This window comes from Oncorhynchus kisutch, linkage group LG29, assembly GCF_002021735.2.
Source record: "Oncorhynchus kisutch isolate 150728-3 linkage group LG29, Okis_V2, whole genome shotgun sequence".
Classification (NCBI taxonomy): domain Eukaryota; kingdom Metazoa; phylum Chordata; class Actinopteri; order Salmoniformes; family Salmonidae; genus Oncorhynchus; species Oncorhynchus kisutch.
The window spans coordinates 23,870,660-23,890,338 of NC_034202.2; the positions used below are offsets into that span (position 1 = coordinate 23,870,660).

The 19,679-nt window shown below is 42.7% G+C and overlaps 1 protein-coding gene across 9 annotated transcripts in view; it reads left to right on the plus strand.

The window, feature by feature from the left end:
• The window catches only part of LOC109874045 (guanine nucleotide exchange factor VAV2), a 239,969-nt gene that overhangs the window by 51,503 nt on the left and 168,787 nt on the right, over nt 1-19,679 (plus strand). For all 9 annotated transcript variants that reach the window (XM_031808815.1, XM_031808818.1, XM_031808812.1 and 6 more), the window contains exon 2: nt 17,792-17,908. In XM_031808815.1, the coding sequence (XP_031664675.1) occupies nt 17,792-17,908 (117 nt within the window). The remainder of the gene's footprint in view (nt 1-17,791; nt 17,909-19,679) is intronic.

The window sequence follows — 19,679 nt, forward strand, 5'->3', positions numbered from 1 at the left end:
TGCTGCCCTATATACATAGACATGGAATCACTGGTCACTTTAAATGAAATCAAATTGTATTTGTCACATGCGCCAAATAAAATAGGCCTTACCATGAATTGCTTACTTACACGCCCTTAACCAACAATGCAGTTCAAGAAACAAAGTTAAAACATGTACTAAATTAACTAAAGTATAAAAATAAAAAGGAACACAATAAAAGAACAATAACGAGGCTATATACAGGGGTACCGGTACCGAGTCACTGTACGTGGGTACAGGTTAGAGGTCATTTGTACATGTAGGTTGGGGGAAAGTGATTATGCGGAGATAATAAACAGTGATGTGAAAACAAATGGGGGGAGGTGTCAATGTAAATAGTCCGGGTGGCCATTTACATTGATAATTATTACGGAACACTAGTCACTTTAATAATATTTATATACTGCTTTACTCATTTCATATGTTAATACTGTATCCTACTGTATTTTAGTCAATCAAACTCCATCATTGGTCGTCCTAATATTTATATTATATTTATATATTTATTTTACTTTTAGATTTGAATGTATTGTTGTGAATTGTTACATATTACTGCACTGTTGGAGCTAGGAACACAAGCATTTCGCTACACCCTTAATATCTGTATGTGACCAATAACAGTTGATTTGATTTGAAGCATATGACAAATACCATTTGATTTGAAAAAAAGTGTTAAAAAATCTGGAAAATATAATTGGGTCAGTTTGGCTGGATGCTGTGTGAGAATTAAGACAAACTGACAGGCTGGATGCTGTGTAAGAATTATGGCAATCTGACAGGCTGGATGCTGTGTAAGAATTATGGCAATCTGACAGGCTGGATGCTGTGTAAGAATTATGGCAATCTGACAGGCTGGATGCTGTGTAAGAATTATGGCAATCTGACAGGCTCACCATTGAACTTGTCATCTTTCCTAAAACAATATAAAAGGTAAGACAGATATTGATTTTGAGACATGACATGTATTTTCATATTTTTATATAACCTTTTTCATATTAATGTGAAATTCCTGTCATTTTTTAAAAGATTTCTCAGAAAATCAAGAGCTGCTCTGTGAAACGTCAGCAGAGCGCTCAGATTTCTACAAGCTTTTTATTTTTCAAAGCCTTTTTCGATTGAATTTAGCTTGTGTGATCTGCGGAAACAACTTTGTAGACAACCACCACAACATGTAAAATTCTCAGACGTCGCTGGCAGAAAGCGCCACCTCTCTGTCAACAGAGCTCCCTGCTTATTATCGGATGTATTAGGTTACGAGTTTTTGGACAGAATGTTAACGATTTGCTAGAGAAAGACACCACTGAATGATTCAGATCATGAAGAATCATATTTGTTCCTGGGAAAATATATTTTATAATGTGAGGAAGTGAAATTTCATCACCAAAGCACATTGTCACCCACCCTGGGCAGAGTGGGTGGACACCCTAGATAAGGCAATACATTCACATAAAATGGGTACTTCTCCTTTTCAAAAACCTGTTGAATTTATCCACCACTGTTCTTTACATATCTCCAATGGATGATAATGAAATTGTTTCTCACAATAGATCATAACCATCAAATAAATTCCTCTATAAATTGTCTGTTTGGTGTATAGTGTAGCAGAGCTGCCCGGATAGCTTCCTGACTGATTGAATTATTGTTTACTCGGGTAGAGACAAGAAGGGTAGGCAAGCAGGGAGAGGGCTGATTAAAGGCCCCAGAGGCTGATGGGTAATTAACAGCCTGTTCTCCATGTTAATAGCATTAGTCACCTCCCAGGTAATCTCAGAAATCACACCAGCTGTACTCCAATACATTCCTTTACACCCCAAGCCAACTACGCCATAAGCCCCCTCAAAGGCTTTAATACTGTTATTTTATGTGATTATCATTATATTCCCATGCACTTTCATAGATAAGGTTTTGATTTAGAAATTCATTCCTAGAAAGAGGGTTATGTTATTGGTTTCATTTCAGGTATAATGAGTCCAATGGGATGAGACTTGGGTTACCTACACTCATCGAAAAAAGGTGCTATCTAGAACCTAAAAGGGTTCTTCGGCTTTTCCCAGAGGAGAACCCTTTAAAGAACCCGTTTTGGTTCCCGGTAGGACTCTTTGGGGTTCCATGTAGAACCCTTATCACAGAGGGTTCTACATGGAATCTAAAAGGGTTATCCTATGGGGATAGGAACATTTGGAACATTTCTTCTGAGTGTATGCTCCCCATGTTCTAAAAGCATTTGAATAATGTAGGTTTAAATTAAATTATAATCTCAGAAATGGACTGACTTCAGAAAGTATTCATACCCCCTTCCACATGTTGTTGTGTGACAGCCTGAATTCAACATGAATTAAATAGATTTCCCCCCACCCATCTACACACGAAACCACATAATGACTAAATGAAAAGCTGTTTACATTTTCGTTATCAAATGTATTGTAAATTAAATACAGAAATATCTCATTTGCATAGGTATTCCCCCTTCACTATGACACTCCAAATTGCCCTCATGTGCATCCAATTTCATTTGATTGTCCTACAACTTTATTGGAGTCCACCTGTGGCCAATTCAATTGTTTGGACATGATTTAGAAAGAAACACACCTGTCTGTATAAGGTCCCACAGTTGACAGTGTATGTAAGAGCAAAAACTATACTATGAAGTCCAAGGGACTGTCTGTTGATTTCGGTGGCCAGTTTATTATGTACACCCATCTAGTATTGGTTTGCACCCCCCTTTGCCCCCAGAACAGCCTGAATCCTTTGGGCATGGAAACATTGGTCTATTGGTAACAAGGTACCTAACTTGTTCCAGGAAACCATTTCCCACACCATTTATATCACCACACCAGCCTGTACCATTGATACCAGGCATGATGGGGCCATGGACTCATGCTGCTTACGCCAAATCCTGACTCTGCCATCAGCATGAATCAACAGGAACAAGAATTTGTTGGACAAGCGATGTTTTTCCACTCCTCAATTGTCCAGTTTTGGTGATTGCGTGTCCACTGGAGATGTTGTCTTCTTGTTTTAACTGAAATTAGTGGAACCCGATGTGGTCGTCTGCGGCAATAGCCCATTATTTGCCTGTTTGTGGCCAGCCTGTTAGCTTGCATAATTCTTGCCATTCTCATTCAACCTTTCATCAGTGAGCTGTTTTCGCCCACAGGACTGCCAATTACTGGATGTTTTTTGTTTGTCCCAATATTCTCTAGACACTGTCGTGTGTGAAAAGCCCAGGAGGCCGGCTGCTTCTGAGATACTGGAACCAGCGCACCTGGCACCGATGATCGTACCACACTCAAAGTCGCTTAGGGCACTCGTTTTGCACATTCTAACATTCAATCGAACAGCAACTGAATGTCTCAATGCCTGTCTGCTTGCTTTATATAGCAAACCACGGCAACATAACTCAGTGTCTGTAGGTATAAAACCATTTCTAAGGTGTTGAAGGTTTCCAAGAGCACAGTGGTCTCCATCATTGGAAATTGGGAGAAAAAAAATACAGAACTACCCAGACTGCCTAGAGCTGTCCGTCCGACCAAACTGGGCAACCGGGCAAGAAGGACCTTGGTCAGAGAGGTGACCAAGAACCTAATGACCACTCTGACAGAACTTGTCAGAAGGACAGTCTCTACAGCACTTCACCAATCTGGGCTTCATGGGAGAGTGGTTGACAAAAGCCACTCCTGAGAAAAAGGCACATGACAGCACGCCTGGAGTTTGCAAAGAGCATAAGGCAAATATTATGTGGTCTGATGAGACAAGAATTGTACTCTTTGGCCTGAATGCAAAGCTGTGTCTGGAGAAAGGCACAGCTCATCATGCTATGATGAGCTCATTGGCAGCATCATGCTATGGGGATGCTTTTCAGCGGCAGGGACTGAGAGAATGGTAAGGACAGAGGGAACAATGAATGGAGCCAAATACTGGCAAATCCTTGATGAGAACCTGCTTCAGAGTGCAAACGACCTTAGACTGGGGCGAAGATTTACATTCCAACAGGACAATGACCCCAAGCATACAGCCAAACCCACACTGGAATGGCTTCAGAACAAGAACGTGAAAATCCTTGAGTGGCCCAGCCAAAGCCCAGAATTGAATTCCATTGAAAATCTGTGGAAAGACTTGAAGATTGCTGTTGACCTCCACTCTCCAACTAATTTTAACAAAGCTTGAGAAAATATGCAAGGAAGAATTGGAGAAAATCCCCAAATCCAGATGTGCAAAGCTGATACAGACATACCCAAGACGACTCAAAGCTGATACAGACATACCCAAGACGACTCAAAGCTGATACAGACATACCCAAGACGACTCAAAGCTGATACAGACATACCCAAGACGACTCAAAGCTGATACAGACATACCCAAGACGACTCAAAGCTGATACAGACATACCCAAGACGACTCAAAGCTGATACAGACATACCCAAGACGACTCAAAGCTGATACAGACATACCCAAGACGACTCAAAGCTGATACAGACATACCCAAGACGACTCACAGCTGATACAGACATACCCAAGACGACTCAAAGCTGATACAGACATACCCAAGACGACTCAAAGCTGTAATCGCCTCCAAAGGTGCTTCTACAAAGTATTGACTCGGGAGTGAATACTTATGTAAATTTGATATTTCTGCTTTTAATTTTCAATACATTTGCAAACATTTATAAAAACATGTTTTCACTTTGTCATTATGGGGTATTGTGAGTAGATGGATGACAAAACATCTGTTTAATCCATTTTGAATTCAGGCTGTAACACAACAAAATGTGGAATAAGTCGAGGGGTATGAATACCTTCTGAAGGCACTCTGACTATCAACCTTGATAGTAAACCATCTGCACGCCAATGTCAACTGTACCAATATTCTGTCTTCTGGCCTGGGGGCCACAGTTGACATTCTAAATTTGAGAGATTACGTGATCCCATTACTTGGTGCACTACCTCAGATACATAACTAGTGTACATACAGTGCATTCGGAAAGTATTCAGACCCCTTGACTTTTTCCGTATTTTGTTAAGTTACAGCCTTATTCTAAAATTAATTAAATTGTTTGTTTCTCCTCATCAATCTACACACAATACCTCATAATGACAAAGCAAAAACTGATTTTTGACATTTTTGCATATGTATAAAAATGTAACTGAAATATCACATTTACATAAGTTTTCAGACCCTTCAGTCAGTACTTTGTTGAAGTACCTTTGGCAGCGATTACAGACTCAAGTCTTCTTGGGTATGACGCTACAAGCTTGGCACACCTGTATTTGGGAACTTTCTCCCATTCTTCTCTGCAGATCCACTCAAGCTCTTTTAGGTTAGATGGGGAGCGTCACTGCACAGCTATTTACAGGTCTCTCCAGAGATATTCGATTGGGTTCAAGTCCGCGCTCTGGCTGGGCCACTCAAAGACATTCAGAGACTGAATGTGAGTGCTTAAGGTTGTTGTCCTGTTGGAAGGTGAACCTTCACCCCAACTTGAGGTCCTGGGGGCTGTGGAGCAGCTTTTCATCAAGGATCTCTCTGTACTTTTCACCGTTCATCTTTCCCTCCATCCTGACTAGTCTCCCAGTCCCTGCCGCTGAAAAACATCCCCACAGCATGATGTTGCCACCTACATTCTTCACAGTAGGGATGGTGCCAGGTTTCCTCCAGATGTGAGGCTTTGCATTCAGGCCAAAGAGTTTAATCTTGGTTTCATCAGACCAGAGAATCTTGTTTCTCATAGTCTGGGAGTCCTTTAGGTGCCTTTTGGCAAACTCCAAGCGGGCTGTCATGTGCCTTTTAATGAGGAGTGGCGTCTGGCAACTCTACCATAAAGAGCTGATTGGTGGAGTGCAGCAGAGATGGTTTTCCTTCTGGAAGGTTATCCCATCTCCACAGAGCTCTGTCAGAGTGACCATCGGGTTCTTGGTCACCTCCCTGACCAAGACCATTCTCCCCCGATTACTCAGTTTGGCCAGCTCTAGGAAGACTCTTGGTGGTTCCAAACATCTTCCATTTAAGAATGGAACCTTATATGGACCTTATACAGACAGGTGTGTGCCTTTCCAAATAATGGTCAATCAATTGAATTTACCACAGGTGGACTCAATATATATAAAAAATATTTAAATAAATAAAAAGAGTTCTTAACAGGGCGTGTTTTTTTTACCCTCGCAGGTGTCGTCTCCTTCCTTGGACTGCGCAAAAATGCAAATGCTTTCCGTTTGAGTTATAGTCCACCTAAGTTGTAAAAACATCTCAAGGATAATCAATGGAAACAGGATGCACCTGAACTCAAATTCGAGTCTCATAGCAAAGGGTCTGAATACTTATGTAAATAAGGTTTTTCTGTTTTTATTTTTAACGCATTTGCACACAAAAAACAACAACCAGTTTTCGCTTTGCCATTATGGGGTATTGTGTGCAGATTGATGAGGAACATTTCTTATTTAATCCATTTTAGAATTAAGGCTGTAACGTAACAAAATGTGGAAAAAGTCAAGGGTTCTGAATGCACTGTACTAGTGATGTGCTGTTCCTGAACAATTATTTTTATTTTTTTTACTGCGAATGATATTGTGCTTATCACCCTCACGGCAGTCAAGCAATGCATTTTGCAATGAGTTGTTCACAATCTAGTCCAGTTAATCTTATTTGTACGCCTAGCAATCAACAAATGTACATTGTTTAAAGCACGCTTTTACAGGTCTCAGTCACAAATGACAGCTCCAACAAGCCCCTTATGGTGAATGACATGTGAACATAAGGCTTGTAGAATCAGAACTATTTAGACTTTTTAGTTTCTCTTTTGCCGGTAGGTCCTACATGCTTTGGCATTACTGACTCCAATGAACGAAATGAGTTTAAATATTCATTCTTTTTTAATGAACGAGTCTTAAAGATCTGACTCATTAAATGGAGCAGAACTTCCCATCACTAGTACGCGCAATAGTTCTGCTACCATCTTTTTATTGTGTTTATGGCTCTTTTATTATAAGAGGCCTAAGGTGTTTGTTTTTTTAAGCAAAAGAGATGAATCATCATGCTCTGAAATGAGTGTCCCCAAGCTAAACGAGATGCAGGAAGAAAATGGATGTCAAAGGCATAAAGAAGCCAACATCCAGAGTTTGGTTTGAGGCTATGTGCTAAAAGCAGACGCAATGTGTGAATAAAGCGTGTCAGATGCATTTAAGGTATTATGGGACAAAATGGGCATGCTTCCTATTATTCCACAGTGTCAAAACATTCACATCTGTTTAGAATTAAACTCATTATAGGCTATTATACAGATATAGGATCTTAATTTGAGCCAGTTTGCTACAGCAGGAAAATTATCATGCAGCAACAGAAAATGTTCATAATTATTATTATATTACATTTTCGTAGGGGTTGATACTTTTTTCCTATGGGAAAATCAAGTTGGAAATTAGAAAATGGAAATGACAAACTTCAGAAACATTTTTACTCCACAAAATACACTGCAACACGGTGATCAAATTAAGATCCTACATCTGTAAACCCCAAACCGTGCATCTCTCCTTTAGTGTTCTCAAACCCAGTTTTTATTTGGTGAAAACACACACTCAGTACTGCTGTTATGCTGGGCACTCTCAATATAAAAGCATTGATTTCTCCCACCCTCCCACTGTATGGTGTCTCTGGCCTTCCCAGGGAAGGAAGGAGATGAAGGAGCTAGATCTAAGACAGGATCTAAATCACTGCTATGAGAAACACCCTGGTGAGGGAGGAGGGAAACGGTGGGGCTGGGAGAAGATAGATGTAGTCCTCTGCTCCCCAGTCTGGTGTCATAAATTACCTGGCCATTGATCCGGTGTGGTCTCAGATTCTCAGCAGCCCTCTCCACACTTTGCTCAGGGGGCTGAGAGGATGTGAAAGGGCTGAGACTACCAACAACAGAACTACAATGAGATTGTGTTTCTAACAACCAGAGATTGCTCACACACTGCTTCTCTCCAGGGTCTATGGTACACAGCTCATTCTGCACCTAGAGTACTGTGGCAGAGGAGGCTGGTGAGTGGAGCTATAGGAGGACAGGCTCAATGTTATGGCTGGAATGGAAGAAATCGAACAAAGTCAAACGTGGTTTCCGTATGTTTGATACTGTTCCATCCATTCCTTTCCAGACATTGCAACGAGGACTTCCTCCTATAGCTGCTCCCACCAGCCTCCTCTGATCTGTAGGTATTATAGATTTTGGTTGTTTGCACCCAGGTTTTGGTTCGCAAAACAAGAGTATTCATACTAAAGTGTGGTGTCTGATTCAATATTCTTTGAAAGTTTTCAAATTCGGACTGAATTATGGTGTGCAGGGTTGGAAATGGCAGGATCAATGTAGGTAAAATGGATATCTCCTTGGTTGACATGACGTTTCCAGGCCCATACCTCTGGCTTGTCTAAAGACAACAGGAAGTTAACTCTCCAGAGTGACCAGAGCAGCCAAGTGGATGATGACATTATTTGTGAGTCCATCATGGAAAACCAAATCTTTATTTGGAAATGCTCACCCACTCTCTAAATAGGCTCAGTCACACGAGGGTGAAAGCCCTGTGTCAGAAAATAAAACAGAGAAATATTGCATGTAATTTTTCACCCATTTGAACCCCCAGAGGAGGAAATGTAATGAATTATCATTTTGCAGATGGATGTGGTGGAAAACAGTATTTAAATCTGCAATATGTAACTTTTTGGGGCAACCCAACCAAATTCACATAGAAATGTAAGTTATATATCTGTCATTCTCATTGAAAGAAAGTCTAAGAAGCAGTAGATCTGTGCCTTGTACGCTATTTCTATGCTTCCTGTTCTTAAGTTTAGTTTTTGCGTCTTTTACTTTCGGTTTTGTACACCAGCTTCAAACAGCTGAAAATATAATATTTTTGGTTATGGAAAATATATTTCACAGCGGTTTAGATGGTACAATGATTCTCTACACTATACTTGCATGTTTTGTCACATAAACTGAAATTAGGCGAACTATCAGATTTTTTAAAACCAGGAAATGGAGGAGTGATTTCTACATAGTGCATCTTTAAGGTCAGAGGAAATGGGAAATTAGGTCAAATAGTTTTGAGGTGTTAATGAAGGCTTTTTGCTGCCTTTTGTCTTCTACTGCCCTGGGTCCTCTCCTCTCCTCTCCTCTCCTCTCCTCTCCTCTCCTCTCCTCTCCTCTCCTCTCCTCTCCTCTCCTCTCCTCTCCTCTCCTCTCCTCTCCTCTCCTCTCCTCTCCTCTCTCCTTCTCTCACTCTCTCTCTTTCTCTCTTTCTCTCTTTCTCTCTTTCTTTCCACACACACACATACATGACCAGCCTAATCTGGTGGCAGACTGATGACACCCACCAGGGTTTAGAGGTCCAGGTGTTGATTGACAAAGGCATGGATGATGTCACCTGATTAGGGTGGATTGGGGAGTGAAGATATGTAGGAGGGGGACATGTTGAGGCCCATCTACAATATATTGCAGCTGGCTGGATCTGGCTGTGGCGAGCTGGCTTGCCTGGTACTGTGAGAGAGACTGTAGTGCCGTTACCTTCATTGAATAGATCCTCTCCGTCCTCTCCATTATCCATGAGCGCACATCCTTTATTCCCAGCTGAGGATGGTTCTGCTTTAGCGGGTAGAGTACCTTCAAGACATTTCTCTTCTGTCTCTTTCCTCCGTTCTGCTTCACATTTCTCACAAAGCTTTTTTTCTCTTAAGAGGACTTCCTTTCAGTTGACTAAAGTTCACTGGTTTTTCTATTTTCAGCAGATTGACCTGTGTGTGTGTGTGTGTGTGAGAAAGAGAGCGAGAGAGAGCATACATGTTAGTTGAACCAAGTTGTACACTCCACTTTCAATACATGCCTCTTATCTAAGAACTGCCCCTTGAGGCAATTAGCTTGTGTGCTAACATCTTATATACAGTTGGAGCAAAGGTGAAGGTGGACTTGCCTCAATTATCTCAACCATTCTGAATCTCTACAGCACCACTCCTTCTGGAGTCTGGCTTTTCCAATGAATTGTGATCCTTTGTAATGGAGATGAACCTTTCTAAAAGCCTGTAGTTAGCCTACTTAACACGGATCTTAAAACTGGGTCACATAGTGCTAATTTGAAAGGCTTCGTATGTTGTGTTGGGGCTTGATCTAATAACATGGGCGCTCTGCGTCCTTATATGGGGCTTTGGGGGTAATACTATCAGATTAACATTTGCATAGTGCTCATGTATTATTCATGGGGTGTCTCCCTCCCCAATTAGCCTGAGAAGGGCCTTCTCTTGACTGGCTTTAACATCTGTGTGACCCGGATGTTTGCCTTCCGTCATAGATAACAGGGATGGGGGGGGTCTGTTCACAACACCAATCAGAGGGTGTGGCTGACTCCCTATTCCAAGAGAGAAGGGTGTTTCTAAACGTACAGGCAGGGCTGGTGAGAGAGAGGATGAAATACACAGAGCATGGACAACATACTGTAATATCTAGCACAGTATTAGGACTACTAGAAGTGTTTGCCTATAGATTTCCCAGAGAGCCTGGTCTTCACACACACACATCGCTCCCTGTAGCATCTCATCCATCTGTCATAAGCAGCACAGCCTCTTTTATGTGGGCTGCTGTGGAGGAGAGGAAAGGGTTGAGTGGGCTGCAGCGTTCTGTTCTCTCTTCCTGTTTTTCCAGAGTTGTGTGGAGTGATTCCCTCCCGTAGACACAGGTGTACACATCACCAGCTGCTGTCTGTGTGTTTTAAAGGACTCTGTCTGTCTGCTTGACTCACTCTTAGACAGACTTGACTCTCTCCCACTGACTCTGACTATCTGATCCACTCACTGACTCATATCGGCTGTCTCAGTCTGTGTGGACCCATCTCTCCGCAGACTGTATCCACCTTTTCCCCCCTCGCTTGCTTAGTTGCTTTGCACTCTGTTCTTTTTTCATCATCCTCAGAGTCAGACACAACAACCCCCTCCACCCCTTACCCTCCCCCTTCCACCCCACAGGACTTGTTGTCTGCCGGCTTTCACCAAAGCGCCTCAGTTTTGGCAAAACAACTCCCTTTTCCTCCCCCTTCTCCTTCCCTTTAATGCCAGAGCTCTCAGGTTTATGAGGAAGCTCGCATTTGTATCGCTTCATTTCTGAAGCAGTGGGGAGGCAGTGCACTTGAGGGTCACAGTTCCTCCACAGTGCTGGGGTAATGCATTATTCTCTGTGTGAGGGGTGGGTTGGGCGACACCACCGAGGTGCTGTCAGGGGATGACAGCCCTTTGTTACCTGTTTTCTCCCTCTTTGCCGTTCGCTCATGTCATCCTCTTCTCTTCTGCACCTCATAGCAAGTCTTCTTTCTTGCTCACACTGGTTGTTAGCTGTTGTTTTTATGTTTTATTTCATCTTTATTTAACTAGGCAAGTCAGTTAAGAACAACTTCTTATTTACAATGACAGCCTAGGAACAGTGGGTTAATTGCCTTGTTCAGGGGCAGAACGACAGATTTTTACCTTGTCAGCTCTGGGATACGATCTTAGCAACCTTTCGGTTATTGTCCCAATGCTCTAACCACTGGGCTACCTGCCGTTTGCTGGTTTAGAACTCAGAATTCAAAGTCAGAGCTGTCACTTCAGTGGAGCAAACGCACACGCACTCACACACACACACAGAAGATATACACACAGAGGAGGGGTCCCGCCAGGTGTGTCTTTTTCAATGGTCAGTGGGTTCTGAGAAAACACCAGACTGTTGAAGAGAGAACAAGGCCAAGGAGTCCTGTCTCTGAGGTTGGGCTGGTCAACATGGTGTCTGTACAGTGTGGAGTCTTCAAGGTTGGACTGGGTTACTCTCTAAGCATTCAGGGTTGTTGGCGAAACATATGTCTCAATAATTAGCCTTCGCTACAGTTGAAGTGGGAAGTTTACACACATTTAGGTTGGAGTCATTGAAACTCGTTTTTCAACCACTCCACAAATTTCTTGTTAACAAACTATAGTTTTGGCAAGTCGGTTAGGACATCTACTTTGTGCATGACACATTTCCAACATCTATTTACAGACAGATTATTTCACTTATAATTCACTGTATCACAATTCCAGTTGGTCAGAAGTTTACATACACTAAGATGACTGTTCTATAAACAACTTGGATGATTTCATGGCTTTAGAAGCTTCTGATAGGCTAATTTACAACATTTGAGTCAATTGGAGGTGTACCTGTGGATGTATTTAAAGGCCTACCTTAAAACTCAATGCCTCTTTGCTTGACCTCATGGGAAAATCAAAATATATCATCCAAGACCTCAGAAGAAATATTAAAGAACTAAAATAAAATATTTAAAAAATAAAAAATTGTAGACCTCCACAAGTCTGGTTCATCCTTGGGAGCCATTTCCAAACGCCTGAAGGTACCACATTCATCTGTACAAACAATAGTGCACAAGTATAAACACCATGGGATCACACAGCCGTCATACCGCTCAGGAAGGAGACGCGTTCTGTCTCCCAGAGACTAACATACTTTGGTGCGAGTAGTGCAAATCAACCCCAGAACAACAGCAAAGGACTTTGTAAAGATGCTGGAGGAAACAGGTACATATCTATAACCACAGTAAAACGAGTCCTATATCGACATAACCTGAAAGGCCGCTCAGCAAGGAAGAAGCCACTGCTCCTAAACCGCCATAAAAAAGCCAGACTACGGTTTGCAACTGCACATGGGGACAAAGATCATACTTTTTGGAGAAATGTCCTCTGGTCTGATGAAACAAAAATATAACTGTTTGGCCATAAGTACCATCGCTATGTTTGGAGGAAAAAGGGGGAGGCTTGCAAGCCGAAGAACAATGATGTGGATATATTGAAGCAACATTTCAAGACATCAGTCAGGAAGTTAAAGCTTGGTCACAAATGGATCTTCCAAATGGACAATGACCCCAAGCATACTTCCAAGCATACTTCATCCTGACATGACCCTCCAGCATGACAATGCCACCAGCCATACTGCTCGTTCTGTGCGTGATTTCCTGCAAGACAGGAATGTCAGTGTTCTGCCACGGCCAGCAAAGAGCCCGGATCTCAATCTCATTAAGCATGTTTGGGACCTGTTGGATTGGATGGTGAAGGCTAGGGCCATTCCCCCCACAAAGGCAAGGTATTGGAGTGGCCATCACAAAGCCCTGACCTCAATCCTATAGAAAATTTGTGGGCAGAACTGTAAAAGCGTGTGCGAGCAAGGAGGCCTACAAACCTGACTCCGTTACAGGAGGAATGGGCCAAAATTCACCCAACTTGTGGAAGGCTACCCGAAACATTTTACCCAAGTTAAACAACTCAAGGCAATGCTACCAAATACTAATTGAGTGTGTGTACATTTCTGACCCACTGGGAATGTGATGAAAGAAATAAAAGCTGAAATAAATCATTCTCTCTATTATTATTCTGACATTTCACATACTTAAAATAAAGTGGTGATCTTTATTGATCTAGACAGGGAACTTTTACTACGATTAAATGTCAGGAATTGTGAAAAACTGAGTTGAAATGTAGTTGGCTAAGATGTATGTAAACTTCCCACTTCAACTGTATATGTTGTAAAGAAATGAAAATGTAAAGGTTTAGTGCAGTTAGAGATACAAGAGATGTTCTGACTGTAGTATTTCACACAGAGCTATGGATATATGTGGGGTAACACAGTAGGATACTCCCATGTGAGTTGTATTCAGGCCAGCAGCAGCCTGAGGACCAGACCATGTTCAGAGTGTGTCCTGGGTGTGTTCAGAGCTGTAGAGATGGTGTGTGTATATGTGTGTTTTCCACGCAACAGATCATGATTCCACCACTCATCCCCTCAGCTCTGTTATCTTAGACTAGGTAACAGTATTAGAATGTCATTAGAATGTCTTCCACATATTCGCTCCTATGATCTCTGCCCCCCCCCCACTCCAACCACCTCCTGCAAATGTTACCTTTTATCCTTGGCAGAGGAATACACTTTTTCTCCTCTCCATTTGACAATCGCCAGACATGATAACCTTAGCTAGTGAACTGCAAATGCCACTGCAGCGGCCAGCCAATCACGTCGCACGTCACTGGGCGCGGTGGCCGGTGTTGCTCTCTTATGTGGCTCAGTGCAATGACTCTCTCTCTGTGGAGATGTGCTGTATGAATGTGAATCAGCAGAAACCTGAGGTCTGGACACACATGACTGGCATGAATATCCAGAACAATGGACAATATCATATCATATCTCAGACTCATTTAGCCTATTATCCACGTAAAAATGCAAGGGTGCTCCACTACGAACATGAAAACACTGCAGGTGCCAAAAGAAAGACTGTTCTCAACACGCATTCCATCGCAACTGAAATTAGTCAAGGGATGTGTTTCAAGCCCAAAGCTTTCATCAGCATAAATACCCAAGTGTTTTTGGTTAACGAAGCCTCCCAGTCCTCTCTCACACTATCAGGAAAACACATTGGTACAGAAACCGTCTCCATGGCCACAGCTGCTTCTCGACCCACACGGTAAGATACAGTATGAAAGAGCCTATCTCAATGAGCTAGGTAATATGTACACATTAGGTGGTGAGAGATGGAAGACAATAATGCTGCTGTATTGTTTTGTCGCGGTACTTATGGTTGTCTCTCACCCGTAGTCTGATACATTGTACTTATTGCAGAATCACATTTACTCATGAAGAGATTCACTCTGATGCACAAGATCATTTAGCCTATTCTATGACATCACCATGCCTGGAATATTGGATATGTGGGTACGCACTCTTCTCATTCCTAACTGAGAGAGCAGGTTGATCTAGTATAACATCAGTGCATAGGGCCGGTGGCTTCTACCATGCTGTGTCTGATATGTACTGGCACATTCACAATGATGTCTAAATGCATGCTAGAGGGAAAGCACAGTTCACACAGCACATCTCCTGTACCTGAAGAGGTGCCCCTACACTCTTAGAGAAACGGGTTCCATAGGGGTTATTCAGCTGTCCCCATAGGAGAACCCTTTTTGTTCCCAGGTAATAACCCTTTTTTGGTTCCAGGTAGAACCCTTTTGGGTTTCTTGTAGAATCCTCAGTGGAAAGGCTTCTACATGGAATCCAAAAGGTTTCTACCTGGAACCAAAAGGGTTCTATCTCGAACCACAAAGGGTTATTCAAAGGGTTCTCCTTTGGGGAAAGCTGAAGAACCCTTTTAGGTTCTAGATAGCACCTTTTTTTCTAAGAGTGTAGTGTTGGTTTGAGTCATTGGTACTACTACGAGATACTATGCCATGGGTTATAGGGGGATATTGCTTGGAGACAGGTGTCTCTCTGCTCTCTGCCTGTGTTATCTGAGTCAGAGAGGTACTACTTCAGTCCCAGTTTCAGTCTGAGCCGCAGGAACCACAATCAGCCTGGCATCATGTTTAATCACGCTTAGCATAGTTACAGGAAGGAGGAGGAAGTGGAGAGCCTGTCAATCATGACCAGGAAATTAAATAGGCCTATTCTCTAAAAGATGTCACAATGATATTGCTTATTACAGATCCTGAGTGGTGCAGCGGTCTAAGGCAAGAGGTGTCACTGCAGTCCCTGGTTCGAATCCAGGCTGCATCACATCCGGCTGTGATTGGGAGTCCTATAGGGTGGCAGGCCCAGCGTCGTCCGGGTTTGGCTGGGGTAGGCCGTCATTGTAAATAAGAATGTGTTCTTACCTGAATTGCCTGGTTAAATAAAAATCTAAAATACAATTTTAAAAAACTAGGAGTTGGATTGAGCTAGAAATATTTCTGATGTTCACAGCAGTCCCCAAATGTTGTAAAACATATATAAACTCAGCAAAAATAAATTCAGTTTTTCAGGACCCTGTCTTTCAAAGATAATTTGTAAAAATCCAAATAACTTCACAGATCTTCATTGTAAAGGGTTTGAACACTGTTTACTATGCATGTTCAATGAACCATAAACAATTAATGAACATGCACATGTGGAACGGACGTTAAGACACTAACAGCTTACAGATGGTAGGCAATTAAGGTCACAGTTATGAAAACTTAGGACACTAAAGAAGCCTTTCTACTGACTGAAAAACACCAAAAGAAAGATGCCCAGGATCCCTTCTCATCTGTGTGAACGTGCCTTAGGCATGCTGCAAGGAGGCATGAGGACTGCAGATGTGGCCAGGGCAATACATTTCAATGTCCGTACTGTGAGACGCCTAAGACAGTGCTACAGGGAGACCGGATGGACAGCTGATCGTCCTCGCAGTGGCAAACCACGTGTAACAACACCTGCACAGGATCGGTACATCCGAACATCACACCTGTGGGACAGGTACAGCATGGCAACAACAACTGTCCGAGTTACACCAGGAACGCACAATCCCTCCATCAGTGCTCAGACTGTCCACAATAGGCTGAGAGAGGCTGGACTGAGGGCTTGTAGGCCTGTTGTAGGGCAGGTCCTCACCAGACATCACTGGCAACAATGTCACCTATGGGCACAAACCCACTGTCGCTGGACCAGACAGGACTGGCAAAAAGTGCTCTTCACTGACAAGTCACGTTTTTTTTCTCACCAGGGGTGATGGTTGGATTCGCGTCTATCGTCGAAGGAATGAGCGTTACACCGAGGCCTGTACTCTGGAGCAGGATCGATTTGGAAGTGGAGGGTCCGGCATGGTCTGGGGCGGCGCGTCACAGCATCATCGGACTGAGCTTGTTGTCATGCGCAGGCAATCTCAAAGCTGTGCGTTACAGGGAAGACATCCTCCTCCCTCATGTGGTACCCTTCCTGCAGGCTCATCCTGACATGACCCTCCAGCATGACAATGCCACCAGCCATACTGCTCGTTCTGTGCGTGATTTCCTGCAAGACAGGAATGTCAGTGTTCTGCCACGGCCAGCGAAGAGCCCGGATCTCAATCTCATTGAGCATGTTTGGGACCTGTTGGATTGGATGGTGAAGGCTAGGGCCATTCCCCCCAGAAATGTCTGGAACCTGTTAGATCGCAGGGTGAGGGATAGGGCCAGTCCCCCGAGAAATGTCTGGAACTTGCTGGTGCCTTGGTAGAAGAGTGGGGTAACATCTCACAGCAAGAACTGACAAATCTGGTGCAGTCCATGAGGAGGAGATGCACTGCAGTACTTAAAGCAGCTCGTAGCCACACCAGATACTGACTGTTACTTTTGATTTTGACCCCCCCCCCCTTTGTTCAGGGACACATTATTCCATTTCTGTTAGTCACATGTCTGTGGAACTTGTTCAGTTTGTCTGTTGTTGAATCTTATGCTCATAGAAATATTTACACATGTTAAGTTTGCTAAAAATAAATGCAGTTGACAGTGAGAGGACGCTTCTTTTTTTGCTGAGTTGATATGTTATATTGTCATCAACACTGGATAGGTGCAGTGAAATGTATTGTTTTACAGGGTCAGCAATTTCCCTCTTTTATTTTCAGATTCACATGTAAAGTTATAATCATTATCCTTCAATAGGTATCACGTAAACATTTAACAGATAAAGAATATTATCAGGAAAACACCCCTCAACATATAACGTTCTAATTACCGAGAGCACGCACCTGCTGGATAACTAATACTGAGAGCCCATACGGCTCGATATGAATTTGTTTGAAAAGGTAAGCAACATAAACCAACATTATCAAACCGTCTGTGTTTGGCGCAAACTGAGGGACTAGCAAGCAATGGAGTGGAGTGTCCAAATGGACGGGAACTCACCAGTACACATCATCACAAATCTTATCCCACACTGTTTCTGACCTGGAGGTGTTTCTTCTCTCTCTCTTCCAGTTTCTCTGTCTGAAGAACATCCGGACGTTCCTCAAGGTGTGCCACGACAAGTTTGGCCTGCGTAACAGTGAGCTGTTTGACCCCTTTGACCTGTTCGATGTCAGGGATTTCGGCAAGGTGAGTGATGTTGGTGTTGAATGGAGGTCATTGTGGTTTGGGCGATGAGGCTGTGTGTGCAGCTATTGAAGTGTGGAGTGTTCTGCCCTGCCCAATATCTTGGCTTACTCAGAAATGGGATCTATTTTCCCAATGTGATATACAGTGCCTTCGGAAAGTATTCAGACCCCTTGACATTTTCCACATTTTGTTACATTACATCCTTATTCTAAAATGGATTAAATAAAATAAAAATCCTCAGCAATCTACACAAAGCGAAAACAGGTTTTTAGAAACGTTTCTAATTTTTAAAAAAATAACAGATACCTTATTTACATTCAGACCCTTTGCTATGAGACTCGAAATTGAGCTCAGGTGCATCCTGTTTCCATTGATCATCCTTGAGATGTTTCTACAACTTGATTAGAGTACACCTGTGGTAAATTAATTTGATTCGACACGATTTGGAAAGGCGCAAACCTGTCTATGTAAGGTCCCACAGTTGAAGTGCATGTCAGAGCCAAAACCAAGTCTTGAGGTCGAAGGAGTTGTCCGTAGAGCTCCGAGACAGGATTGTGTCATGGCACAGCTCTGGGGGCGGGTACCAAAAAATGTCTGCAGCATTGAAGGTCCCAAATAACACAGTGGCCTCCATCATTATTAAATGACAGAAGTTTGGAACCAGCAAGACTCTTCCTGGAGCTTGCCGTCCGGCCAAACTGAGTCATCGGGGGACAGCGGCCTTAGTCAGGGAGGTGACCAAGAAGCCGATGGTCACTCTGACAGAGCACCAGAGTTCCTCTGTGAGAAACTCCCTTTCTGGGAGAAACTTCCAGAAAGGACACCCATCTCTGCAGCACTCCACTAATCAGGTCTTTATGGTAGAGTGGCCAGACGGAAGCCACTCCTCAGGAAAAGGCACATAACATCCTGCTTGGAGTTTGCCAAAGGCACCTAAAGACTCTCAGACGATGATAAACAAAATTCTCTGGTCTGATGAAACCTGGTTTTGCTTTGTCATTATGGGGTAATGTTGTTATTATATTTAACTAGGCATGTCAGTTATGAACAAATTCTTAATTTCAATGATGGCCTAGCAACAGTGGGTTAACTGCCTTGTTCAGAGGCAGAACAACAGATTTTTACCTTGTCAGCTCAGGGATTCGATCTTGCAACCTTTCGGTTTCAAGTCCAACGTTCTAACCACTAGGCTACCTGCCGCCCAATGTGTGTAGATTGATGAGGGGGAAAAAACGATTTAATCAATTTCAGAGTAAGGCTGTAATGTAACAAAATGTGGAAAAATCAAGGGGTCTGAATACTTTCCGAACGCGCTGTATATAAAATGCAACACGGTTGCTCCTGCATGAAATACATTGTGCCACTTGTATCTAAAAAGCGCTCTTGTTGGAATGATAAGCTTGCTGCTCCATTGATTTAAATATGGGATGTTTTTGATGGATGAGATGTAATAGGGATATTAGTTACAGCTCACAGAAGCGGCCTATTTCAGCTATCAGAGCATACGGTGTCACACTTCAGGGTCAGCGCTTTGTGCATGTGTCAGTTAATATGAATGTGTTTGGGTGTATATGTATATCTATGTTTTATGCCAGTGTATGAGAAGATGGTTCATGGATTTTCCTGGAAGCTGTGTGTGTGTGTGTGTTTTGTCCACTTGCCCTTTGAGTATATTCATTCCACCAATTATGTTACAAAACATTTCTTAAAAGGAAGTAAACTAAATCATACAAGGCGAGACCAACCTGAATTAGTCCAAATGAAGCTCTTG